This window comes from Pezoporus flaviventris, unplaced genomic scaffold (assembly GCF_033815535.1).
Source record: "Pezoporus flaviventris isolate CSIRO_AGI_PZ_B2104156 unplaced genomic scaffold, CSIRO_AGI_Pfla_v1 ptg000036l, whole genome shotgun sequence".
Taxonomy (NCBI): domain Eukaryota; kingdom Metazoa; phylum Chordata; class Aves; order Psittaciformes; family Psittacidae; genus Pezoporus; species Pezoporus flaviventris.
In genome coordinates, this window is record NW_026892584.1 from 41,452,681 (window position 1) to 41,480,270 (window position 27,590).

The window sequence follows — 27,590 nt, forward strand, 5'->3', positions numbered from 1 at the left end:
TCTACAGGCTTGCAGATTAAACTCTGGTCTTGGTGAATCATGACTGTTTGTGTCTGGGTTATATGGTTCTCACATGGGGAGTAAGCAGCAGGTCAGCAGGGAGCAGTCACAAGAAAAAGAGCAGCATCTGCACAGCTCTGTCCCTGATTTGGGACCTCAGTGTCCTTCAATAGTGATCACATACAGTCGAGAGTTGTCCCTGTGTCTTCAAACTTAATGCTGCTTCATGAGCTTTCCTGTAACTGAATCTTGTTCTTTAGATTTAGGTGTACTGAAGACCCAGTTTTCCCTTCAGATAACAATGGCTTGTACCTCTTCAAGTGAGGTACTAATCAATGGGTGTCTTGCATGTGGTAGCTGTCAGGCAAATTGATCCCAAGGGATGTACTCTTCAATGTAGTTAGATCAACTATATAAGCAGTTCAAGCATAATTGCAATAGAAATTAGCTGTGACAGTCTCCATCCACCTTTGCCTTTATTTAATGAAATTGTATGTCAATCACTGTAATGATGTAATGATGATAATAAAATATAATTCTGGGGAACATGATTATTCCATTTTGCTGAATATAGAGTAATCAAGGTGCAGTGAGATTTTGGTTGAGGTGCCTACAGTTGGTGAGAAATTTTGTTGTGGAGTCAGGAAGGTGACACAAGTTCCCCTAATTCAAAGGTCTTGTGTGTGTCTTGTGTTTTGCTGCTGTTAGATGCATCTGGCCTGTGGAAGTCAGTCCTAGTGAAAAACATTTGTCTTGTAGGAAACCCAATCCAAAGCTGACAGAAATTTGCATTATTATGAGGTTGTTAATGAATTCCTTTGCTTGCTTATATCGGTCTCTGACAAAAAGCAGGGATTCAGCTGTATGTTTGTCCACTTGAATAAACACCCTGAGCAGTACACAACTATATTTTTTGGTTTTGGCAGCTGTAACTATTGTAATACATGTCACCAGGGAGGGATCTGGGCAACACTTTCTGATGCTTGCCTGGAGGCATTAGAAGAAACAGGTTCTCTATAGCCTGGTGGTTTGTGGTTTTGTTTTTTTTTTTGTATCTGCTGCATGTGAAAAGTCCCCATTTGAGAGTGTGTGCAACAGTTTCTGTGTCCTTCTTGATAGCCCTTTTCATATCCTTCTGACTTTCCATGTGGTGGGTTTACATGTGTGGATTGTGTGACTGGTGATCAGATAGTTGTGAAGAAGGAAAAAAAGGTATTACTTGCTACCTCTCTTGGCACTGGTGTCCCAAGTGGCTGAAGTGTAAAGTAGTAGGTCCATTGCTACCTGGTGGCACGTTTACACTACCAGACCTCTGGTTGCAGAGACCTCTTAGCCTGAGAGCACGAGCAGGCTGAAGAAAGCAATAGGTGTGTTGTAGATAAAAGAGGCCTGCCCAAAACCTTAATAAGTTACTCAGGGGCCTAGGAATAAGGTTCAGGAGAGATCTGGGTCAGACTGAAATCAAGACCCTGTCAGAGAGGAGCAAGCTGCCACTGCTTCATTGTTGTACTGCCAAGGACATCAGCACTGGATGCAATTGGGTGTATTTGCCCTGCAGTTAAAGGAGGAGCTGCTTCCTGTGTATGAAGCACAGACTGCCAGTGATTTTTGGTAGTGAAGGTCCAAACCTGTTCTGGTAATTCAGATATTAATCCAAAAAGCAAGGGCCCCGAGGTTGTCTTTGGATCTCCTATATATTACTTTCCAGTCTGTGACAGCAGACAAACCCTCCTATTTCTATTTAATTCTACTTCTCTGATATTTTTTCCTTCTGCCTCATCTTCAGAGATCAATGAATTAAAGCCAGACATTAGCAACTCTTGTAGCTGAAAACATATTTTGGGGGAAGGGATATTATGCTCTGCCTTTGATTTGCATCAAATAGGAGATGCACGTGAAGTCTGAAATGACAGGTTTAGGCATACTTGTTACCACATCGCAGCTGCAGGTTATAAAATGATTACAGTAGTCTATTGTAGTTACAAAATGACCTAGTTATTTTATAATGAGTCCTGGCAGAAGCATTGTCTAATTGCAGTAAAAAGTTTACCCAGAACACATTTAACTTCAACCTGATACATGTGGCATTGTTAACTTTATGTAATGCTAGTCAATCAGGAGGATATGTTTCGCACAGAAGAGGTGTGCAGGACTTACCATGCTTATGGGAATGTAGTATGAGCATTATCCACATAGAGATTTATGTTGCATTTGTTCCAGTCAGTAACAGTAGGTTGTAAGACTCTTAGCATGAATCATTTAGGGGGAAAATTATTGTTTTATCGTATGCAGACAGTGGATTTAATATATTGTAAAATCTTTAGAAGCAGCACTTTTTCCAGTTTAATTGGCTGTGTCATTCTTGTCTGAAAGGGGAAAATAGTGATTTAAAGTACATACTCAAAATTCTGTATGCCTGGCTGCTAGTCAGAAAGGGGGAAAAACAACTTAAGAAAGGTAAAAAAAAAAAAAGGCATCCCAGTATAAACACAGGTTTAATCTTGCCTGAGCTTCACCTGCAGTTCACTGTTGAAACCCTGTTGAATGCACTCATTATAGGACCAATATTTTGAAATTAAGGAAATAGTATTGAAGTTCTGACTCCGATTACACAGATGTGTTGTCAGACTCATTGACACTTTTGTAATTTTCTCCATTCCCTGCGCTGTGAATCTGTTCTTGATACTTATATTTAGACATCAAATCTTATTACTTTCTTTTGCAGCTCTATCCAACCTTCTGGTTTTCTTCTGCCATCACAGCACTACCCAGGGATTAATCTATTTTTTTCTCCAGAGTTTTATATTCCCATGTTTTTCTTGCCTGTTGCCAGACACATATTCTTCATGTGTTACAAAGTGGCAGCAGCTAGCTTGGCTCTTTTGAATCCCTGGACAAAGGTCAATGTCCAGAGAATGGAAATACTCAGGAACTGGAAACATTATGGCTTAGTTTTTGGCTTTACACTTCAAACTTGTAAAGAGCTTGTTAGGGTTGTAATTGTCCTTCAGATGGTAATGGTCTGGCAGTCTACTGTGTACCTGGAAAATTAATCTATGGCCAACTTCTCTACAATGTAATTTTTGACTAGTCTGACTTTTTTAAAGCTGGGCAGATGTTTCCTGCCATTTCGTCACAGCAGGGAACCTGTGTGCTGGGAATCGGGATGGGGTAGGGGATGCCCCTGCTCTGCCCAGCACCCCTCTGTAGCTGGAGGATGTCAGGTTGTCTCCATCTCTTCCTGCCTTCTCCCCCAGCCTTTGGCCATTTTAATTGGGAACAGCTCATGCTGTTATTGGTTATTGTGGCTCTGCCAGCCTCGGCTCTGTGTGTGCATGCTGCTGGCCAAAACACAGCATGTCCTCTCATGTCACTGCTCTCATGTCCTCAGGACTGGTTCTGGGACCCAGTACTGAAACACTTCTGTCCATGATGCAGGTATTGGTATGAAGTGCCAAGACATTGGTCATTCCTGCATATGCAAAATGCCTGGTGTGACGTTTTCAGGTGTTGTCCTTGCTGTGCTCTTACTGGTACCAGTTTTCATGTGACTTCAGAGAGAGTAGAGGATTAGCTGGTTTCCAGAGGGTTAATGGCTTTTGTCTGGCAAACCTTTGCTTAGAAAATTAATGGACATTAATCTCAGGTCACGGGGGCCTATGACACTTCAAATATTCAGTGCAGTCAGTAACACTTTATAGTGATAAGGCTGTGATTTCTGCATTTGATCATGAGTGATTTATGAAAATTTAGTAAATGGTGAAGCACAGTTCCCTCTCAGCTGCAGACTGGAGTCCTCTCTGTGCAGAATTGCATGACTTAAAATCATGCAGAGTTGCTCCCATTCCTCTAGAAAATTTTATTTTTCACACACAATGCCCACAAGAGCATGGCTTGATATGAGGGAGGTACATGAAGTAATTCCTATATTTAGTTTAAAAAACAAAGCCCCTTTATCTTATTCATACCTTTTCAGCAGCTGTAAGCAATGCAAACCAAAACCAAGGTGTGACAGACCAGCGTGCCCATGAGAGTCCCATTAGTTGTCTTTGGCTTTCCTGCCTAAGGGAAAACTGACTTGGAACGCACAAATTTCATCATACCTGAGCCCCCCCATATCAGCTGAGAGACGCAGCTGTCTCAGGGATTGCTGAACGTGGTTGTGCTAGAAAACCCTGTTACTTTGGGTGGTGTAAGCAGTCCTTGAAATGAATCCTAAACTTGGAATAACTTGTTTTGGGCTTTTTCAGCTTCTCACCATGTAGAAAAGCTGATGTTACCTCTGTGCCAACTGGGTAATTGAGAACTTAATTAAAAAGATACAGATTGTTTCTGCAGTAGTCTTCTGATGATTTAATCTTGCACATGCTCACTTTTTTCCCCCTTTACAAGAATCAGTGCCTTCTCCTTGTCTTCCCCTCATCCTCCTTTCATACACCTACAGAATTGAGAATAAAACCTCCAAATCTACTGAGAAATTACAGTTTGAGTTCTCAAAAGCATCTAGTGTGGAAATGGCAATTTACAGGCAACCAACTTAGATATGTTGGTTTGAAAAGTGTATTAACTATCTGGTATCTGAATATCAGGTTTGATTTGGATATTTCAAGTTAGATGCCGAATACATTCACAGTTATTTGTCTCTTAAAACTGTAGGCTTCTAAGTTCTCACAGAAACAAAAAAGTAGTGGGAAAGGAATGTATGTTAGACAATGCTGAAATTGCAAATGTTAATAGCTTGTACAGGAATTGAGCCGTTAACGGATTCCAGTCAGTTCTTACAAATCTGCTACATTTTACTTTAAATTCACCCAAGTATCATGCTAACTACAGATTTCATATTTAGCTTTAGATTATGCCATCGTTTAGATTATGCTTTAGTTAAAGCACAACTAGTTAGAAAGACATTGCTGCTTCTGCCTTCCTTTTTCAAAATTTTGCTTAAACATGATTTTCTTTGTTTCAAAGTCCTGTTGTCTGTCATAGCACCCATTGAAAGTGAATGGAAAAATGTCATGACAATTCATTTTAAGCCTATAATTTTTAATCTGAGACAGCAGCTCACATGAGAGGGTTGTGATTGTCTTTGTGGCAGAATATAGGGGAGTATTCAAACACTTATGTTAGCCTGCCAGATTAGATTGCTGGGTGGGTTTCCTTTTCTTGCTGGTCATCATGCCACTGGCCACTCTGTATGGCATCCCTATGATGTACCAGTTTATGAACCCCACACATTGCCTTCAAAGGGTCTGATGTAGATTTCTTATTCTTTAAATTGCTTAGTTCATAGTAAGCTCTATTTATTATTAACACTTTGTGTCAGTTTGTGTAACTCAGAAGTTCAGCCATCACATGGAATTTCCCTCAGTGTACATGTTTTCTGCCATGCCATATGCTTTCTGTGACTGGTATAGGTCAAGACCACACATTTGTTGCTTCAGTTCATTAATGGTCAAGTATCTGCCTTATTGACTGCCTCAAGGTCCTCATTCCTCTGTCACTTAGTTTTAAGCAGTTAACCACATGAGCAGATCTGATCCTTGTCTAAACATCTCTGTTCCTGGCTGTCATTGACAGTAAATTGTGGATGGGACAGACAAACCAGCCTTTTTTAAGCATCTCTTCATGCCATACCATTTCTTTGTCCCAGTCTTGATCTCTAGCAGTGCTTGGTTTCTGCCCTTCTCCCTGTATCACTAAGAAATCTGATCTCATGAGACATCTGTAGTACAAAGTGAAGGGTTTTGCAGAGGGTTATTTTAAGTTTCCAGTTAGGCTTCTAGCATGGGTAGTTTTGCTAGGATTAAGTTAATCTGTGTGAATATTCTTCTCTCAGCCTCAGATCTCTTAGGTCAGCTCTATAAAAGTACTTTTTTGTGTAGTAGTCTATGGTAGAGCATGTCAGCTGGTCCATAGTACTGATAATACTATTAACCTTTAAAGAGCAGACCTCCAAAAGAGCTGGGAGCACTTTTTTCTTGTTGACTTTGCTGGGAACTGGGAATTCAGCACTCAGCCTATGGGAATGAGTCCGCAAGAAACTCCAGACATCTTTTCATGCACCAGTTGAGCAGTACTTGGTTGGCAGAGTTAAATTTTACTCGGTACCTAATAGCTGGGTTGTCTCAGTTCTCATGAGAAAAACTCAGGGTTGTCAGTGTATGAGAAAATTGAGGGTGTGTATGTAACTGGGAAGGCCCTATTACCATGTCTGTGTATCTGCAGTCGTAAAACATGATCTACGGCAGCACAAACTTTAAAATTTGGTGGCATCCCAGGAAGTACTTAATTGTGTTTGTGCTTTACTACAAGGCTCTCTCCTTTTCTGGAATTTATTTTAGCTAATTAGTTGGAAATGTCAAAGTAGTATTTCAGATGACAGAAACATCATATATTATCATACATAAAGCAAAGCAATCAACTCTTTTGACAAATATTTATTGTGGCGTTGCCTTTAATTAAATCTTCAGAACTCCTAGACATAGAGCAGGTTCTTCCAAAAAGGAGGCCTTCCCAGCACTGTCAATGAGCATGTGACTTATGGGGCTTAATTGAACCTAGTGCTTGAAGAGTTGGTGACCTAAACATGAAGATACCAACATGACACAATTTCATAATATAGGTGTCTGATATTTTGGCAAAATCCCAAAACAATTGCCCTTTGCTCTCCCCTACCCTCCCACAACTTTGCCATAGATACCACAAATGCATTATGCTGGAGAAGATGCTTCTCCAGTCACTCCTATTCTTCCACTGGAACAATTTACAGGAGAAAAAATTTCTGCGCACTTGTGCTGCTGAGATAAATAATACTGAGAAGTAGGGCTGTATATTTAAAAAAAAAATTAAATAATTTTTTTTTTTTTAGTTCTTCGGGTTATTCATGTGGAAACATGTTACAAATGTGACTGGTTAGTTTCCCTTAAACAGGTAGATATTGTAGATAATGTGTCACTGAAAAATAATTCCTGACAGATAAACAGTTCTGCCAGCCATCAAATAATACTGTAAAACAAAAGGGTTCTGCTTATCATTTTCCATTTCTTCATGCCTCTCAAACTATTTATCTGTGCATTATCCATCACAAATGGTCTGTGTGTTTTCCTGCTCATCTGCTGTGGTCATGGTTTTTACCTCCTCTGTAGGAGGACCTGTGCACACTTGTCCAAATGCAATACTCCTCAGCTGCCACTAATCTTTGCCTTCATCTTTGCAAAGATGCCCTTTGGAAGTGCTGCATGAGGTTTCTCTCTCTCATGGCCATTTAGAAAGTGTATTAACCTCTACGTATGTTTTCATTCTTTTTTTTTTTCCAGGCAGAAACAGCACCAGAAAGTGGCCAAGATGGTCCCAATGTTCAGATCAGCTCAGGGCAGCACAACTCTGATGCCGCAGGAGCAGGTGGCTCAGCAGCCTCACAGAGCATGGTTGCTCCAGCTGGGGTCTCAGCAGGTACTTCAGCTGCAGCATCGTTTTTCATAAGGTAGTTTTTCACCTTCCTACTTTCTGTAACTGCTCACAGGTCTTTAAATGTTTGTGAAATGATGTTGAATCTTTGCCATGGGTAGAAAGTGCACGTGGTGCTGGTTGTTGAGAGGTGGAGTTTGTCACCTAGTTGTAACTGTGGCTTTCCACTGCCCCTGGGGAGCAGGGATGTGATGGTGACACCCCCTTTCTGTCTGGACACCTGAGCAGGAACCTCTGTTGACCAAAACTCAAGAAAACATGCGTTGGTCTTTGTCTAGTCCTTAATAGATATTTCCACTGTAGCAAGTCTGTTATTCTGTAGGTCTCCTCAGAGCAGAAACTGAAATAACGAGGTTTTTTCACTCATATCTAACTAAAAAAGTTAGTCTTATTCAGTAGCATGGCCTATGTTGTGCAAATAAATTTTTTCCCGTAGTTGGTAGCAGGTTAAGACATACTTTTTAGCAGTAGCCCAGAACAAATTCTTTTTATTTTCCATTCCAGGGTCTTATAACATAAATGATGTTAGTTTTGTTTGTGAAATGTTTGTTGTAATTAGCAATGTTGATTAAATGCAATAAGCTGTCAAGCAGATGGTATTTAAAACAACAAAATTCAGGGCTTTGTACTTTCATTCCAAACTCCTTTTTTTAATTCAGAACTGAATATGTTTTGAGATGATATTGAAAAACTTACATCTATGAATGGAATTAAAGTCAAATTTGTGCACAGAGTGCTTACACAATGGTAATTGTATTGTTTCCTTTATCTTTAATATACTTTGCATGATTAAATAAAGTTACAATCTGACCTCAGAAGGAGGTTAATTTCTCAAGTTCTGCTTTTTATAAGAACATTGTACAATGAGTCTTAAGCATTATATGCCTACATACCACAGTCTGTCTGTATGCAGGAGGTTGGGAAATGACTGCCCCAGGAGTGGTGTGTCTAAGTTAGTGTTTTGTGTCTCTGCTAAGTGCTACAGGTTTAAAGGTAGCACAGAGAAATGGTTGCCTTCAGAGAGTGATTTGTTTCATTTTAAGATAGGTATCTGAAATCAGTGGGAGCAGAAGAGGAAAGTTTAAGGGGAAAAGCTCAGGCATCTCTCTTATTTAGTTACCTAAATAAGGACAGATTAATCCTCTCTAAAGTATCTAGATTGAACAGAATTGCAGCTTTCATTACAGTATTTCATACTGTGGGTATGAACAGTGTGATTTAGCTTAATCTAAATCTTGGATTTATTTTAGTGTGAATCTGTATTTCATAAAGACTGACTTTCACTGGGGAATCCAGAAAATAAAATGCTGTCTTTGGAAGAGAGAGAAAGAAATCAGTGCCAAATAATCATAGAATCATGGAACAGAATCATAGAATAATTAGGGTTGGAAGGGACCTTAACATCATCAAGTTCCAACCCCCCTGCCGTGGGCAGGGACACCTCCCACTAAACCATCTCACCCAAGGCCTCGTCCAACCTGGTCTTGAGCACTGCCAGGGATGGAGCATTCACAACCTCCCTGGGCAACCCATTCCAGTGCCTCACCACCCTAACAGGAAAGAATTTCCTTCTTATATCCAACCTAAACTTCCCTTGTTTAAGTTTTAATCTGTTACCCCTTGTCCTATCACTACAGTCCCTAATGAAGAGTCCCTCTCCAGCATCCCTATAGGCCCCCTTCAGATATTGGAAGGCTGCTATGAGGTCTCCACGCAGCCTTCTCTTCTCCAGGCTGAACAGCCCCAACTTTCTCAGCCTGTCTTCATATTGGAGGTGCTCCAGTCCCCTGATCATCCACATGGCCCTTCTCCAGACTTGTTCCAACAGTTCCATGTTCTTTTTATGTTGAGGACACCAGAACTGCACACAGTACTCCAGGTGAGGTCTCATGAGAGCAGAGTAGAGGGGCAGAATCACCTCCTTCAACCTGCTGGTCATGCTTTCTGGGCTGCAAGTGCACACTGCCGGCCCATGTTCATTTTCTCATCCACCAACACCCCCAAGTCCTTCTCCGCAGGGCTGCTCTGAATCTCTTCTCTGCCCAACCTGTAGCTGTGCCTGGGATTGCTCTGACCCAGGTGTAGGACCTTGCACTTGGCATGGTTAAACCTCATGAGGTTGGCATCAGCCCACCTCACAAGCATGTCCGAACAAGACTGGTCCCAACACCGATCCCTGAGGGACACCACTCGTTACTGGTCTCCAGCCGGACGCCGAGCCATTGACCACAACTCTTTGTGTGCGGCCATCCAGCCAGTTCTTTATCCACCGTGTGGTCCATCCATCAAACTGATGTCTCTCCAATATAGAGACAAGGATTTCGTGTGGGACAGTGTTGAACTCTTTGCACAAGTCCAGGTAGATGACATCAACTGCTCTACCCCTGTCCATCAGCTCTGTAGCGCCATCATAGAAGGCCACCAAATTGGTCAGGCAGGATTTGCCCTTAGTGAAGCCATGCTGGCTGTCACCAAACACCTTGTTGATTTTCATGTGCCTTAGCATGCCTTCCAGGAGAATCTGCTCCAAGATTTTGCCAGGCACAGAGGTGAGACTGACTGCTCTGTAATTCCCTGGGTCATCCATTTTCCCCTTCTTGAAAATGGGGGTTATATTTCCCTTTTTCCAGTCATCGGGAACTTCACCTGACTGCCATGATTTCTCAAATATGATGTCTAGCGGCTTCTCAACTTCATTTGCCAGCTCCTTCAGGACCTGCGGATGGATTTCATCAGGTCCCATGGACTTGTGCACGTTCAGATTTTTAAGATGGTCTCGAACCAGATCCACTCCTACAGTGGGTGCAAGGTCTTCATTCTCACAGTCCCTGCATCTGCCTTCCAAGACTTGGGTGGTGCAGTCAGAGGCTTTGGCAGTGAAGACCGAGGCAGTCATTCAGAACCTCAGCCTTCTCCAAATCCTGTGTAGCCAGTTCTCCCGATAGCTTCCTGAGGGGGCCTACGTTCTCCCTCATCTGTTTTTTATTTGCTACGTACTTGTAGAATCCCTTCCTGTTATCTTTAATACCTCTAGCTAAGTTTAATTCTAACTGGGCCTTAGCTTTCCTAACCTGGTCCCTAGCTTCTCGGACAACATCCCCGTACTCTTCCCATGCCACCTGTCCTTGCTTCCACTTATTATAAGCCTCCTTTTTCAACTGAATTTTCCTCAGCAGCTCCTTATCCATCCAAGGAGGTCTCCTGGCCCTCCTGCTGCACTTCCTTCTAGTTGGGATGCAACACTCCTGAGCTTGCAGCAGGTGATCCTTGAATATCAACCAACAGTCTTGGGCCCCACTGCCCTCTAGGGCTGTATCCCATGGAACCTTACTAAGCAGGTTCCTTAAGAGGCCAAAGTCTGCTCTCTTGAAGTCCAGGACAGTGAGCTTGCTGCACACTCTTCTCACTGTCCTGAGGATCTCAAATTCAACCATCTCATGGTCGCTGCATCCAAGGCTGCCCTGGAGAGTCACATTTCCAACGAGCCCTTCCCTGTTGGTGAGCACGAGGTCAAGCATGGCACCTCTCCTTGTCGGCTCCTCTATCACTTGCAGAAGGAAGTTGTCTTCCACACAATCGAGGAACCTCCTGGATTGCTTGTGCCGGGCCATCCCATCCCTCCAACAGATACCAGGGTGGTTGAAGTCCTCCATGAGAACCAGGGCCTGTGAGCCTGAGGCTTTTCCTATCTGCCTATAGAGTGCTTCATCCGTAGGTTCTTCTTGACCAGGCGGTCTGTAACAGATCCCCACAGTAATGTCTCCCATAGCTATATTCCCTTTAACCCTGACCCACAAACTCTCTGTGGACTGCTCACCTGTCCCCAGACAGAGTTCCATACTCTCCAGCCTATCCCTAACATAAAGGGCAACTCCCCCTCCCTGCCTGCCAGGCCTGTCTTTTCTAAAGAGCCTGTAACCTTCCATTCCAACACTCCAGTCATAGGAGCCATCCCACCATGTTTCTGTGATGCCTATTATATCATACCCCCGTAGATGTGCACACATCTCTAATTCCTCTTCTTTGTTTCCCATGCTATGGGCGTTTGTATAGAGGCATCTGAGCTGAGCTCTAACTGAAGCCGGCTCATTGACTGGAGCAGCTGGAATATCTCTACATTGCTCCAAGCATTTATTATAGGTTCTGGCAACTGACTGGGTGTGTTGGGATGGAATGATGCCCCCTTCCCCCAGCACATCTGGTTTAAAGCCTCCTTGACCAGTCTGGCAAGCCTCCTACCAAAACTGCTCTTTCCCTTCTTTATCAGACCAGCTCCGCCAGCCCCCACTAGACCTGGCCTACAAACTTGGGTCCCATGTTCAAGACACCCAAGCCCCTGACTAGTACACCACCCTTTTAACCATTTATTAACCTGGCTGATCATCCTAGGTTTTTTTAGGTCCTTCCCTGTATTCTGGAGAATTGACAAAAAGACAATCTGAGCTCCAGTGCCCCTAACCACCTCCCCCAGGGCTCTGTAGTCCTTCTTTATGTTCCCCAGTGTACTACTATCTATATCCCTAGCACCCATATGTATCACCAATAATAATCTGAAATAACCCCCAAAATCTTCTCTCCCAGTGATGCTTCTGTCTCACTGATCAGCAAAACTCAGTTTTTGCTTTGTTGTAACGTAATTGTCGCTGGCTTGATTCAAAGATTCTTGCAGTCAGCAGCAAGACCATGAATGACATCATTGTGCATTGGATCAGGCCCTTATCATGAATCTGTCTTTGCCTTGAGTGAATCAAAGTTTTATAGCTTTAGAAGCTATGTGCTATCTAAAACATTTTAAAACCCATTAGTACATTGCTTATTCCCTATCCATATTTCATCTGTGCAAAATTGATTCTCCTCAGTTTTTCAACCAAAGAACAGGGTTGGTTGATTTTTTTTTTTTTTTTTTTTTGGTGGTTGTTGTCACATAGACTTAAGTGAGAAATAAAGTTTTCCTTTAACAGTTATTGGTTACCTAAATTAGCTGTGTAGCATTTTCGGGATCTTTCATCACACTGCTGATTAATGTATTTCAGCATTAATTTCTCAGTATTCCAGAGCCCAGCTAAGAATTTCAAAATTTAAAAGCAAGCATTCAAGAAACAAGTTGAGTTACAACTGTGATTAAAAACACAAGCTGAAATGCATAAAATCTCAGTCTTGGGTAAGGTAGATCCATTATTGATCCCTGTCAGTTATAAGTATGTTGAGCCTCAGGCGGGTACTATTGCATAGTCCTGTACAGGCTGCTATACCACCATTTGGCATTTTTACCTCAGGAGAGGCTACGTCTCCCACTGCTCCTCTTTCTGTTCTTACTCCTCGTGCTGTTGAGGCCTTATGAATCCAAGTTTCCATGCTGAGTCTCTCTCCTGCCTGTAAACCGTGCAGTCCTCAGTGGGAGGGAAGAGGGGGAAATCTTCAAGGATGAATAAGAGACAGATGCTGGCAGAAACGGAGGTGAAAGTGACTTCTCCAAGGGCCACAAGTATTGGTATATCAACAGTTTGTTCAGTACTATGAGATATCACGCTTCTTTGCTTCAGCCTTTCCAGCCCCATCTCTTCTTTTTCTCTTTGCATCATCCAGCCTCCAGCATGTTGAGGAAGAAGGTCATCCCTGCTTGAATCCTTTGGCAAAGCATCCAGTTCTGTCCTTCATCTGTCCGTTCAGTTAACCCTCTCTCAGCACCTACAGATAAGAGAGGAGACGTGGCACTGCTGTTATGTCTTGTCCCTATTCATTGTATTTGCTGATTCATTCCTTACTGTGTTTCTCTCCTCAGCCCCTTAAATACTGAATTTCATAGTAGGGCCAGTGTGTTACTGTTACTGTTAAAGCACAGAGCCTGGTGCATTTTCTTCCTTGTTCTCTACTGGAATAAACACAATTAATACCTTGATAATGACACACACGTTTATTTATTTATTTATTCTCCAAATCATCACCCTCTTTTTTGACCAAATCTCCTGAATACCTCCATCTTTTGCAAGAGCTCTTTTGTAAAATGGATTGTGGTTGTTAACTTCAGCTTGGGAAAAGTGCTGTTTTGTCATAGAAATAATATGTTAAGATTCATTGTCTTGGAGTGCAGGGTTAGTTACTAAAGCCTTCATAGGGTGCTTGTGGAAACTGTGTCTGTTATTTCCTTAGCAGCAACAGCACTAGGTATGGATTTTTGTCATATGAGTAAAGGATTCCAGTCTTGTTCTTCATGAAATGGCATTAACTGTTTGTACATGTCCTAGCGCAGTTAGCTTTTGGACTGTGGCATGGTTTCCTGGCATCAAATAAATGTCTTTTCACATTAAAACTAGTCTCTCTTCAGTGAAATAACATCCTTTGACTCTTGCTTGTGGGCTGTCTTGTGTCTGGGAAGGGAGGAGATCTGTGCAGGTTTTTTTGGTTGGTTGATTTGTTTTTCACTCTAGTGTGTTCCTCAGTGGGAGTCATAGCTTTGTGTTTGTAAGGTCACAAATTCAAAAGACCAGGCAAAGAGTTCATGTCTTCACCTGGAAAGTAATAACTAAGAGCTGCAGCAAAATGTTTACCTGGTGATAAGAGGTACCCATGCTGAAAAATGAGTATCTTTAAGCTAGTCTTTGCAGTGAATACGTTGATTTTGTTAAGCATATGTGCAGCCCAAATCTACATATTCATCCAAAGCTTTTTCTCATTTGAATGTCATATTTAATTTCTGCAACCCTAATTATATTCTGCTTTAAAAAAAAAAAGTATTTTATTCATTACCTAGAAATGCAGAGTGTCTAGCATGGAAGTGCTAAGTATTCAAAATCAAAGCTGAATATTCGAGCCAGCATACAGAAGCATATTAAGAAATTAAATCAGTTTTAAGCTTTTTTCTGTACTCTGATCTGTCATAGAAGGAAGAAAAGCATAGATTAACATCTGACTGCATTACACAAGCCAATTGCCAGGCATTTCTCCATGTTACTGAAGGACCAGAGGGTTTAGCAGAAAATGCAGCATCTCTGTAGGTCACTGACGGAATAAGAAAGCCGGAGCATAAAGCACAGCTCTTGGGCATGGTTGGCTGTGAATAGGCTTCCAGTTGACCCTTATGCTGCAGAAGTTTGATCTTGCATTCTTCAGATTTAAGAAGAATGCAGCTAGGCTTTTTCCCTGAACAAACTTTATATTACTAAGTGAAAATATGTGAGAGAGGTGTAGGACCCTTTTGTGGGCTATGCTTGCAACTGAGTATATTATTGGCATATTGTGATATAAAGCTGCAATAAGCTATTGGGTTTTTTGTCACCTGGACACGTGGGGAAGGGAGGAAATTTCCAAGAATAGGCAGAAGGGCAGCAAGGAGGAGGAGAATAGGCATACACTCAAAAAGATGTTAATGGGCTAACTGCCAAAAGAGACGATACTACTCCCCTGGGAGGAGAATCAAGGCACCTGAGAAATCAAGCCATCACCGTTAACATGCCATTTCCACCTGTTGGTGGCTGTTGACAGTGGTGGCAATGCTGCTTGTGCTGCTGGGTTGGGGGTATAGTGTTCTGGTGAGTGTGTAGGTGTCTTGTCTATCTGCACAAGGGCAATCTGGAAGGAAGTGTTCAAGGCCAGGTTGGACAGGGCTTTGAGCAACCTGGTCTAGTGGAAGTTGTCACTGCCCATGGCAGAGGGGTTGGAACTAGATGATCTTTAAAGGTCCCTTCCAACATAAACCATTCTATGAAGGTTTGAGTGGTGACAGGACAGCTGGAAAGAATCAAAGCTGTTTAGAAGAAAATATAATAAAAATACATATAAAAGCAAGCAACCCTGAACAATGTTGAGGAGACGACAAAATGTATTATGTAACCCTTCTTAAATTTTAATCTTGTTTGATGTTGGATTGTCTTCACATCTTTTCAAACTGGTTTGCTCAGAGGGTTGCTCTTGGGACTGCTGCCTTTGAAGCGGGGAAATAGCTGTATAGTTGCATCTACTTTTCCTTCCATCTACCTGCTTTTGTTAAATGAATTTGTCTTCCAAATATAGCACTCACTATGCACTCAGTAGTTTTTTTTTAGAGTTCTAAATTATTTGCAATGTTGCTGGGCTTTTCTTGGTTAAAACCATTTAAGTTTTATAACTTAATCACACCCATTATCTTTCCACTCTTGTTATATTCCTGCATGTTTGATAAAGCTGTGTCAATATAGACATGATATAAAACATTACCCATGACACGCTTTTTACAAGCAGCTTTTCTTAGCGAGACATAACATACAGTCTCTGAGTAACATAATTGAACATCTTAGGAGTTAAAATAAGCATAGTTGTCTTTTTCTAGATTCAGTATGTCATCATATTTTAATGTCTGTGAGTTGTGGATTAAAGAATCTAATTATTCACTAATGAGCAGTAATGGTACATATAAACTAAGGGTCACTAGCCTATTACAGGCACCTGATGGTTCACTGATAAGCATTCGGTCATTAGATTGACCATAAAATATAGTCAATAATTGAGGTTACTCATAGTGCAGACACCTTATCAGCTTTAGGCATGGTGGGACAGCTTGTCAGTACTCTGTACTGATTGTGCTGTGACTGAGCATATGATTAGGGTATTGAAGCAGTCTGTATCTAATGAAACTGCAGGAAAGGCATAGCAATATTAGCACAACCACTAAATGACTAATGTGTTTTTGTTCCAAGCCTCACACACTTCAATTAGTTCCAATAAACTCTGATCTAGTGTAATGGTAGGCAGAGAATTCAGATATTTTGTGTACAAGCTTTCATTAGTCAAAATTTGTAATGTTTCAGGGACAGATGAAATCTGTGTGGCTTTGAATGAAAAATGATGAAAATAGTTAAGACTGTCACTGCCATTTGTACTTTTTTTTTAAGTTTTATTCTTGCATTTTTTAGATTTAGAATACTTTCTGAGACAACGCCTAGTGCCTGATTTAAAAGATGAAGCTGACAGCAGCAAATTAGATGTCTACATATTCTGCTTTAAGGTCCATTCATGCAGTTCATGTATGCTTACACATATACATCTAAACTTAGAATGTTTTCCATAGCATTTTGTAACTTATGGAACATTAGTCAAATAGTCTAGTTCTTGAAGGCTTTTGTAAGGGTATTGATTTTACTGTGCTTCAAACTGTTGCTGAGAAAATAACTTCAGAACCTATTCTTTCATGATTTTTTTTTCCTTGAGGATGCCTTAACTTTCATAAATTATTTAATATGGTGAAGGATGCAAACTGCCTTTTGTCTTTCTGAACTGCTGTTCAGGCTTCTGTGATGCGACCTTGGAAAGTAACCATAGAAACATGTTAAAAGCATCAACGGAAAATCAGTAGTTTGGTTTGACAGTGATGCAAATTCTGTGAAAGAAGATTATGATGTATTAGCAACACTTGAGGCATATATTACTGCTAACCTGTTAAACCTGATTATTCCATGACTATCAGTACTTTCAGAATTTAATGCAGGGGAAAAAAGCACAAAAACCCCTTTTTTTTTTTCCAAGTTTCAATGTTTAAGATGTTTCTGGCTAAATCACTTCAGCCTGCCATTCTCTGTCCTGTTAAAAAACAAGAATTATATTTCTGCTAAGCTTATAATGTAATTCACCAGTTCTCTGTATTTGATAGCTGTAAACTTTTACCCTGTACCCTGCTGGGATGCACTGGTATCCTGGCTTTGTGCAGAACTGGCACAATTTAAATCGCTTTGACAGATAAAGTGGATAATTGGGTTGTGGATAAGTAGTAGTTCACCAAGAGGTGAAGAAAATGCATGACTCACTGGATCCTGAGTTAGACCTTTTTATGCTGACCTGTGGTAGTTAAGCTAGTCTGTGAGGATGAAACAGAAGTGCTAGCTATAGTTACACGTCATCGTAGTAAATTCTTGGTGGATGATAGGTCAAGGGAAGAAGAATCGCTTATTCAAACTTCCTTGTTATGCATAACCCACTCCCAAGAAATCCTGTATTAAGGTGATGTGGGAAAATTAAATTTTAATTAGTTACCTAGGATAGTGAGGTATCAGCACTTCCCAATTAAGACTGCCTCACTGGCAGATATATCCAAAACCCCATGCATGGTTGTCCCTGCTGCACAGTGCTGTAGCAGTATTATAGGATATGTGGGGCTCTTCAGGAAAGTGTTGGCTTTCTGGCATTAATGCAGCTTGACAGTGTCTGGTGCATCAACCCTTCTTCGTTAAATGTCCCACTTCCTGTTGCTGCCACTTTGCTGCTGTTAGGAAGGTGGCAGAACAATCTGCAGCTTGGGGGCAAGCTACAGATGTGCAGATGAGGTGGAGCATCCAACTGTTTTAGGGAGAGTCAGGTATATAATTAGTCTTTTCCCCTTTATGAATCCATCCTCTGCTAGAGCAGTCTGGTCCCTGCAGAGTCCTCCCCAGTGCACGGTGCTGGAAAGGGGGATGCCTTCGCAGTTGCCTTTTCCTCTCTGCATGGAGCTGGAGAGAGCAGGAAAGCCCTCATGCAGATGTGTAAATGGAGATGAAGTGGGTGCCACTGAAGGGCTTGCCTCGCCTTGCTGGTGCCATGCCATGGCTGCTGGAATGTGGTTGCTGTCTGGCCCTGGAGAGTAAACACGTAGCACAGCACTATGCGGAGACAGGAGACGGGGCAGGGTATGCAGCATTGTGCAGTATCTTGTATCATCGGGGCAGCTTAAGCGTTCCTAGTTGCTGTGGCAGCATAATACTGCCTGTAATTAAGGACAAACAAAACTGTATGCTTTAGGTATATCCTGTTTCATGTTAGCCTGTAAGGAGGTTAAATTAGAAGGTAAGCCTTTATTTAGTAGGCTTTGTTCTTGGAAACAGAAGTGACTCTCAGGACAGCATGTTTAAGAGCAGAACATCATTACTGATATCATTGCTAATACTACATCATACATTTACTCAGTGCTTTATCAGCATAGGTCAGCCAGACTCTCTGCTATGAAGAGCTCATCTGTGATGACTGTGAGACTGATGGGGCAAACAGAGATGAGACACAAAGCTGTAGTTCAGCAAAGGGAGGAGGTAAGGAAATTGGAGTAGATGAGAAGAGAAGCCAGGTAGAATTTTGGACATTGCATTGCTGAATTGGAACATGCTGAAAGCATGAAAAATCTTCCAAAGACAAACACTGTGATCAAGGATGGGGCTATTTAATTAGAGGTGGGAGGCACTGAATGATCAACCAAGGTGAAGAGGATTTGAGAGAGCGTCAAAGGAAACTGGTTGAGAAAGAGGTGACCAGATGAGGCAGCATTTGACATCTAGGAGTCATTGCCTTAGAAGACAAAGCTCCCATGTATAGAGTGTTAGGAATCATGTGTGAACCAAAGAGAGACTGTGTGAGGCATCAGTGTCAGGGAAGTGTCAGACAGAGAAGCCTCACTTGGATAATGCAGGCCATGGGTTGTGTTTGGAGTAGGTTTGGCTATGCTGGGGGTGGCAAAATGAAGAAAGGAGGGAGCCTGGTGCCAGTCAGTTTGGCAGGAAATACGAGGAGGAGACAGTGAAAGAGGGGCCAAAAAATGGATCTGGTGATGTTGGGACCCTGTGGTGAGGTGGGGATTTCAGAGAAGGTGTTCTAGGTTTTTACTCCAGGTTCATAGCAAAAGCAGAATTTGGGCATAACAAAACACTTACAGTGTTTGCTGCTGACCACATGCCTTAAAGATCTTTATCATGTGAAGCCACCCCTGGGGAGTGCTGATTTTTGTCAGCCCTGAGTTCCTTGATGGATTATAATGCTGGAGGTCCTGGAGCACCAGAGGCAGTCCCCCCCAAGAGATGCAGCAACTCTTTGAGCTGCTGTGGGTGGTTGGATGCAGACTGCTGCTGAAGCAATTGGGTCTTAGATGAGCTCTATATTCTGGGGCATTGATGATGCCCCGGAGAGAGAGCAAACCAGAATAATTTAAAACAGGTGTGCTCACAGTTACGTCAGAAGGGAGAATTTGTGCCTTCAGAGACACCCAGGTTTGTATAAATTTGTGGGGGTAAATGGTGGTCAGTAGAAAGGATTTTCAGACTAGGGAAAAGCCTGAAATATTTATGGATAATCTTGACTGGAGTCGTGCAGATATTTCTTTGTCCTCTCTTTTATTTTCTGCTTTCCTGAACTTTAAATTTTCTCCCTTTATTTAAGGATTTTTCATATGATAAATTTATATTTTCTCATTCATCCACAGTTGAATGCACTTGATTATTCTGTTTTCTTGAATATATGAAATCTTGCTGTTGTCTAGCTACCAGTCTCTTTTTCCCTTTGGTTTCTTCCCTTCTTTCTGCCCTTCCTAGCTTGACAAGAGGACCACTTCTGCCTCCCTCCCAGTCTGCCTGGTTTTTTGGTTCCTGAACACCAGTGCTTGCTCTGACTCCGTTATTTGGGGCTCCTCAGCTGTTTGCTGCAGTGGGAATGGAGCATTCCATAGGTAAAATGATAACGGTGGCTTTCCTGTGGGGATGTAATTTGACAGTTTGCACCTGTTTGCAACTTTATTAGTGACTTTCAGACTCTTCGAATAACATACTTGACTATTTTAGTACTTTGTTAAGACAGGCAGACTGAAGTGAAATAGTTAAATCAGACTGATAGTCAATTGGATATTTAGTTTTCATGGCTGACTTGCAGTCATGCAAGTCATACATGTTAGACTTGCAGTCTAACACTCAGCTCGTGGTGTGTAGAATGTGGTTTGCAGGGCAGATGGACTTTAAAGTGACACTGTCTCTATTTTGAGCTAGACTGCTTTGCTTGCTTGTGCTTGTGGCAAAGTAAGACATCCCACATTATCATTTATAACAAAAATGAAATGTCAAGCCAAAATAATGCACCAGCAGTATAGTTGCAGTGTTTGATCAACTGCAGGATTATTCTGAAGGTACTTTAAATTCTCTGTGAAATAGCAGTGAATTTTGGCTTTCTATAACTTCCCTCATCCTTCCTGCTGATGATGGAAGATATTTCTTTTGGCAGGACATTTCAAAGAGCTTAGCCAGTTCCTCATTCGGTATCAGTGCTGCTCCTGGGGTTGCTTTCTGCTTTGCTGGGCTTTTCATGTCCTCAGTGATGGAGCTCACTTATTAAGAAGCACTGCTCTATGGAGTTTTTACTGCAAGGAAATGATTTAGTGTAAGTTAATCAGCATAAAATGAATCTAAAAGTTATTAGTGAAGCCTGTTGGAGTCGAGGGCAAGCTTCAGAATATTCTTTGATAATGTGTCATGAGCAGGTCTTCAGGGGTTGCTTATTTCTGCTGAAATTTGAAGTTACCGTCTTTGGGTCAGAAGTAGTCATATCTCTGCAGTGATGGAAGGACATGAACCTGACATTTTCCTGCTAAGTGCTGTTTTAAATGGTGCTGCAATTTCAGCCTATTATATCTCTGAGTGGTATTGTTTCAGAACTGATGTCAGTTAAATCACAGGGATGCTGGGCTTTAAGAAGACCATGTATGTTCCTCCTCTGTTTAAAAATACTCATTGTGTGGGCATATCAATTCTGTACTTGGGTGACTTCCACTGCATCATTTACTGCTGTCAGTGACCATTTAACTCACTAACAGTAGGAATAAGTAAATGCCCCCCTGAGAAGTTATTTTTTTGGCAGTATGGGTGCCAAGCCTTTGACAAAGCATCTGAAATAAAACCTGGCTGAAGTGGGAATAAATTCTCTGTGGATTTTCTAGATATACACTAACGTGGAACTGAGGGAACTGGAGGTGATGAGAAAGGTATGTTTGTGGGGGTGGTGTGTTGGGGCAAAGGAAGGTAACCTGAAAACTGGAGCTTTTATGGTAAAGTCTCCTTTATAGTCAAAGATGCTAACTTATATTCAGACTGTTGTATGTGATCAGAAATGTGAAAATACTGAATTGTCCCCCTTTTCAGTCCTTTTCTTTCCTGTCTGGTGTTTGCCTTAATCTAGTGCTTCAGATGAAACCTTGTTAGCCGTGTCCTGTATTTTATCTCTCATCCATTCCACTTGCAGACATGCCTGTTTCTTCCCTGGAGCAGCCTGGATGAGCAGAATGCTTTTGCTTTTCATACCAGGTTGTTTTTGATGAATAGCATGGAGTGTAATATCTTTTGCAACAAAAATTATTTATTGCCTAGTAAGTCTTTTTGATATTGGCTTCTTTCTGTATATCAGGAGCTGATATTACAGGGCAAATTTTTATATGATTTATCTAAGTAATTACTGTAATAATGAAGGGCTAGTTAGCACCATTGTTTATGTTTCATTATTGTAGTTTTAAAAATGTCTTTATTGCTTTTTCTTGATAGAATACAAATGAAACTAGAATTTTATTTTGCCAAGCTTTACTCATGACTCTGGCTTGCTGGCAAATAAGTCCCATTTTTTTTTGCCTAAGAAGTGTGCTTAGATTGATGTGGTTCAGCCTGCTTTAGCTCAGTTAGTTCATGAAACAGTGGTGAAATATTGCTGGCATTCAGGTAGCTATATTTTTAATACATAGCTAGCTATGCAGTTTGCAGACTGGGAACTGACATATTTCTACATTAGGTGCTGACAATCTTGCTTACATAAAGATTAACCTACGCAGGTTTTCAGCAGTTTGTCATATGGTACAACTGTAAACAGCAAGTATGGAAGCACAGCAATATGTTCATCTGCTCTTGCTTTGTTTAACATCATTAGTGAACAGAACTGGAAATGGTATGTGGCACGCTACGGTGACTAGCTGTTATTCTGATGTGTATATTAAAAAGTCAGTTCCAGAACCCTGGTCCTGGCTGCTGAAGCAGTGTTCTTTGGCCAGAAGTGTCTCTTGAATCTGTAAATTAAAGCAAATATAGAGCTGACATCACTCATGACAATTTTGTAGCAGCAGCCTCAGAAACTGCAGGTTTGGGAGAGCAGAAAAAATGGTTGGAGCGTTAGTCAGCACTCGTGAAGAGCTGGCCTTTAGCATATCTTAAACCTGGGGAAAAATTATGGAGAACTGTGAAAATTCTTTCTTGGATTCCTGTATGCGAATCACTTGAATGCTTGAAGATGGGCTTGGTTGTTTTCATCTGTTTAAATAATAATATGTAGCTGAGCTCTTGGGTCTGTACAGCATGAGGAAGCTCTTCTGATGTCGTGGGTACCCTGTGGGTTTGTTTTAACTTGTCATCTTCTAGAGGTCTTTTTGATCTTATCCCAAAGTGGCTTTCCCTGGTCTTTCTGTACAGTGCCTGAATTCAGGTGAGTCTCAATTATTGCTCACTGATGCACAAAGCCTTGATTCCATACTTTAGAAGTAGAGTAGGGGGAGAGCAACAAGGATGGTCAGGAATCAAGGAAACTTGACCTGTAGGGAAAGATTGAAAGGACTGTGACTTTTTAATTTGTAAAAGAGAAGATTGGGGTGTGGTAGTGGTCTTCATAGAGGTAAGAGCTGCTGCAAGAGAAGGAAATAAGCTCCTCTGCGTGTCTGCTGGGGTGGTGATGGTAAAATAAGGAACATGAATTCTAGCAAATCAGATTTATAGATTTTTTTTTTTTAGAGACATGAGGTGTGAATTTTCTAACGGTAAGACAAATTACACTGGAATTGATTGCCTCAGGAGGCTGTGGACTGTTTTCACTGGAGGTTTCTAAGAACAAGTTGGAGAAATTATATATTGAAATGTATTAGGTAAGGTTCATCCTGCCAGGGAGTATTGGGAAAGTTAAGGTAACCTGTTAAAATCCCTTCTGGACCTGTCTTCTCTGATCAGCTGTGAGCAGATGATGTTCCTAACATGTCAGTATAGCTGATTTTTGTTTCTCCCATGCTGTTTTTAATAAGGGATAGTAAGAGAAAATTAAGAGGTCACTCAAAGAGGCTGAAATTCAACACTGAATTGTAGGATTATGATATATACAAGAGGCAAGGCATAAACTTAATCTAATATTGGGGGTACTTTCTTTCATAATGTTGGCTTTCATAGTGTGTAATATCCACACAATATTAGTTGTGCTTTGACATTTTGGAATGTTTCAGAATAATGGTTTTCTATTGAGTCTTTATTACCGTCATCCATTATAAAAATGCCATTGTTTGAGGCTGTGCATTGTGATCCAGGTGAACTAGTTATTTATTGAGGAAGTTGAACCACTCAAATAAGGAACATTAATTGTTTGTTCTTTCTGGTAGTGCTTCTTAACAGCATTGCTGGGACAGCTAAGCAAATAAAGGTTTGGTGCTATGCTTGTGTAATGGTGCTATATGTGAAGAAGTCTTTTTATCCTCCTGGATACATGTACACATCACAAGAACCTAGTAAGCTGGTTCTAGAGGTAAGAACCTCAAAATTTAACATACACTTTGTGACTCCTTGGATGAAATTTACTGTAGAAATACAGATGGTGCCAGTCCTTTCCAAACCTTCATGACAGATATAGACATTGCCAATTTTCTCTTTAAAAATGTCTCTTTCTGAACCAGATTTTATTTTCCAGATAGAATACTAGCTAGTGGGAACGGATACCTTGTTTATTTTTAAGTTTGCTTGGGGTTTTGGGTAGCAACTGCACTGTTTCATTTGTACTATCCTTCTAATTTTAGAACTACAAATCAAACAGTAGTAGTGGTAATTAAAGTAATAATGTCAGCCAGGTTTATTCCGTGAGTTGCAGAAGGTTTGGGACAGAGTGCTTGAGGGTGTATTGTAGGACATCCGTCTATTTCTTGTTTGTATTGACGAGTAATTAAGAAACAATAACTGGAACTGCAGATACAATGACAGACTGTGACTTTCCCACTACTTCCTTTGGAGCTGGTTTGCAGTGGGAAAGTCTTGGGCTATTGGTTATGTGGCAGAGGAATGCTGCCTTGTTAGGCTGGGAACTGAGAAAGTTTGGACAGGTCTTACTTTAGAGTAAACCGATTCCCAGCATAAACCTGTTGTCCATAATTTTTCAAGCTTTGCAGAGGGTTCAGAATCAGGATAAAAATTGATCCTGTGAATCCTGTCAAGGTCAAAACGGAACTCTTGAGTAACTGTACCCTTGAGTAAACTCCGAAGTTCAGAATATTTAAGGCTTGGGCTGTACACTTCTTGACCCTTTCAGTGAAGACCTTAAACAGTCTCACAGTATGAATGATAACGGTGATGTTGGAAAGGAAAGGCTGGCTAATAGCACTAAAACTGTAAATATGTAATGAGTCATGCTGAAATGAATGTGCAGAAGTTTTATTATTTTTGCCAGTGAAGCCTAATAATGGGGAGTAGAACTCCCAGTTTCTACTTCCAACTTGTGGTGGTTTGTCTATAAACCTGCCATGTCGATGAAATCCTCTATCTATTGCAGTTTGACCCATTTGTAGTATGTATCCCAGAGTATATTTCATATTACTCTTTCTTCCAAAGCTTAATAAATTCCACAAAGTGTTAAGCAATTTTTTTTTTATTTTGCATAACTATAAAAGTTTCAAATTCAGTTCTTTTTTTGTGGAGAAATTATGCCCACAAGGAACACTGTTCTTAGGGATTTAAATTGTGCTGTTTACTCTCACAGCTATAATGTGTAGAATGTCTGCAGTGAGCCTAAGCTAGAAGTAGCTTCCTGTACATCAGAATATCTGAAATATTGTGTTAACTATATAGGCAGAATTTCCCATTAAAAATTGTGTGGTTCTTTAAATGGGCAGGCTTTGTAGCTACTGTTGCACGGTCTTATTCCCTAGATGCTGAGTATTATGTAATTGATCAGGCCATGATTTTTCTCACTGGTCTCATCCATGCATGGCAGAAAACCTAGTAATCTGTAAATTGTGTGGGGGAAAGAACGGGTTAGAGACTGTCCTTTGTCATTTGATATTTAAGTGCCCCTGCATGTGCCATTTATTAGTTTTAGTTTCCACTGTGACACCTAGCTATGAGAAAAGAACTCTCCAGAGCATCTTAAAAGACATATTCTATTAACGATGGAAAGAGTTAGGCAAAATGCAGACAGTAGATATCACAGCCGGAGGTAAAAATAATATACATCAGTGTGTCTTATGCTTTAATGGGAAGTGAGGCATAAGTGTGTGTTGCTTATTTTCCCTTGCAAGAATGTATTGTGGAAAAGTGCTGTGGAAAATTGCTCTAGAAAAGTGGTGGAGGTTGAATGGGGAAAACAAAGGCAGGTGGAAAGCGTACATCTGTGTCAAAGCTATGACAAAATGCTTGGAAAATGCCCAGAAAAACAAATGACCATAACACTTAAGTTTGCACGGTATTCTCTGCAGGTCATAGTTTTTTCCCTGTGAGGAAACAGAAGTTGATATTGGAGAGGGTCAGACAGCATACTGTGGTGCTGAAGGTGGATGTGAAGGTTTCCTGTGCAAGATTAAATTTGAGAAAAAGAAGCAAATCAGGAAATAGTCATGGCACCCAGTTAGGCTCCTACAGAAAGTGATATGGTGGAAGCCTGACTTTTGTCTTTCTGATGCTAGGCAAAAAGGGCCCAGTTTATAACAGCTCTGCCTTCTGTCTTCGTGGCACAAATTCCCCCTGATTATGCTCAGGTATGCTGAAGAGAAAAAAGAGAACTAGAAACTTAGCTGTAAATTCAGTAATGGGTTGATGGATAAGGACTGTAGAAAATTCAGCTCTCTGGAGTGTCTCAGAAATGGCTTCCTTTAAGGACATGAATTTTACTGAAGTAAGGAGTTCAGTAAAGTTGGATATTGTTTAATTTAATTGGGCCCCTGTCCAAAACAGCTTGGCCTGTGTTTTGGCCTGATGAATACTTGGCTGGGATGCCTCCAAAATATATTGTTGGTGCTGCAAGAAGTGCATAAGGATTGAGGAGCCCAAGCAAAATGTATGAAGGCTTCTGGCTCAGCTGGATTTTATAATAAAGAACTGACTGTGCTTTTTATAGGGGTTGAGGATGACAATTACTTGAATTCATATTTAGAGACAACAGTTCAATAGTGATGTTTTGGTTTGCCTAAATTGTCCTGTTCTTTCCATTAAGTTCATTAAATTTTCCCTTTTAGGAAAAAAAAAATCAAACCAACAAACAAATCCAAACCCAACAAGCTGTTTGATACTGCTGTACAAGATGTCTATGATGTTCCAACTCTAGAAACAACCTCGTTTTAATGTTGGGCAAAGTAATTCTTGCATTCAAACACAGAGAGACTGTAATTAAGCTTTGTGTACTGCTACCTGAGAAGGGATGCTTTTTAAATGTGAACCACACACATCATTATTAGTGCGGTTGGCCTGTTGCCCCCCAAAGCACTGATTATTTTCTACAACAGCTACTCCAGTTCCTCTCTTTTCAGTTTCTTGTTATCTTGTATGGACATCAGTAATTCCTTGCCAAATTTCTTAGTAAAATCGTGGTACTCCAGACTCATAGGAAGAGGATTTATGAGCACTGTAGTCTTAATTGCTTTAGTTAGCATATGGCACTGTCCTTCGAACAGTGGAGATGCAGAAAGTGTGTGAGTATTGTTGGAAGTGAGTCATATTGAAAGTTGTTCTGTCTTGGTGAGGAAGTTGAGAGAACTAGTAACGGATTTGGTATCTTAGGTCTGCTTTTTAAAATGGTCCAAAACTCTGTTACTGAGCTATTTTGAGGGATACTTTATAATGGCTGAATTTTCTGTTTATTTGTTTATATGCTTTGCTTAGCTTGGCTTTTTTGGGTGCATGTACTCACTGAGTGTTAGTGCTTAGTTAGGTGCTTGGATACACAATTCCTGAATAAATAGTCCTTTGTATTTCATTCTCTTCTACATGTTTCCCAGAGGATCTCCTTCAGCCAGATCTGTTGAAGAAATAATTATTTCCTCAGGATTTAATGTATATCTTGATTGCACTTTAAAGACATTCTCTTGAGGAGTTTTTGTTTTTATCATTTCAACAGGGTATCATAACATGTAAACAAAAGTAAACATTATCTTTCATATTAATTAACAAGATGATTAAATAATAGCCACAATTGTTAATTGGTGCTTGGAGATAGAGGGTAATGACTGTCTTGAGTTCCACAGTGAGAGCAGCAACAGGTACATACTCTTTTCTGCATAATAAAGCTGCATGTAATTTAGGAGGCATTAGGGTTTTAATGTGCAGCTGCAACCATAGAGAAGTTGTGTAACTGTTTGGTGTCCTGTTTCAGGCATATGT

General features: G+C 40.9%; 1 protein-coding gene across 2 annotated transcripts in view; it reads left to right on the forward strand.

Annotated features, from left to right (window-relative positions):
* KIF26A (kinesin family member 26A) overlaps window positions 1-27,590 on the forward strand; it is a 109,743-nt gene that overhangs the window by 43,765 nt on the left and 38,388 nt on the right. For both annotated transcript variants that reach the window (XM_061464082.1, XM_061464083.1), the window contains exon 4: window positions 7,317-7,483. In XM_061464082.1, coding sequence (XP_061320066.1) covers window positions 7,317-7,483 — 167 coding nt within the window. The remainder of the gene's footprint in view (window positions 1-7,316; window positions 7,484-27,590) is intronic.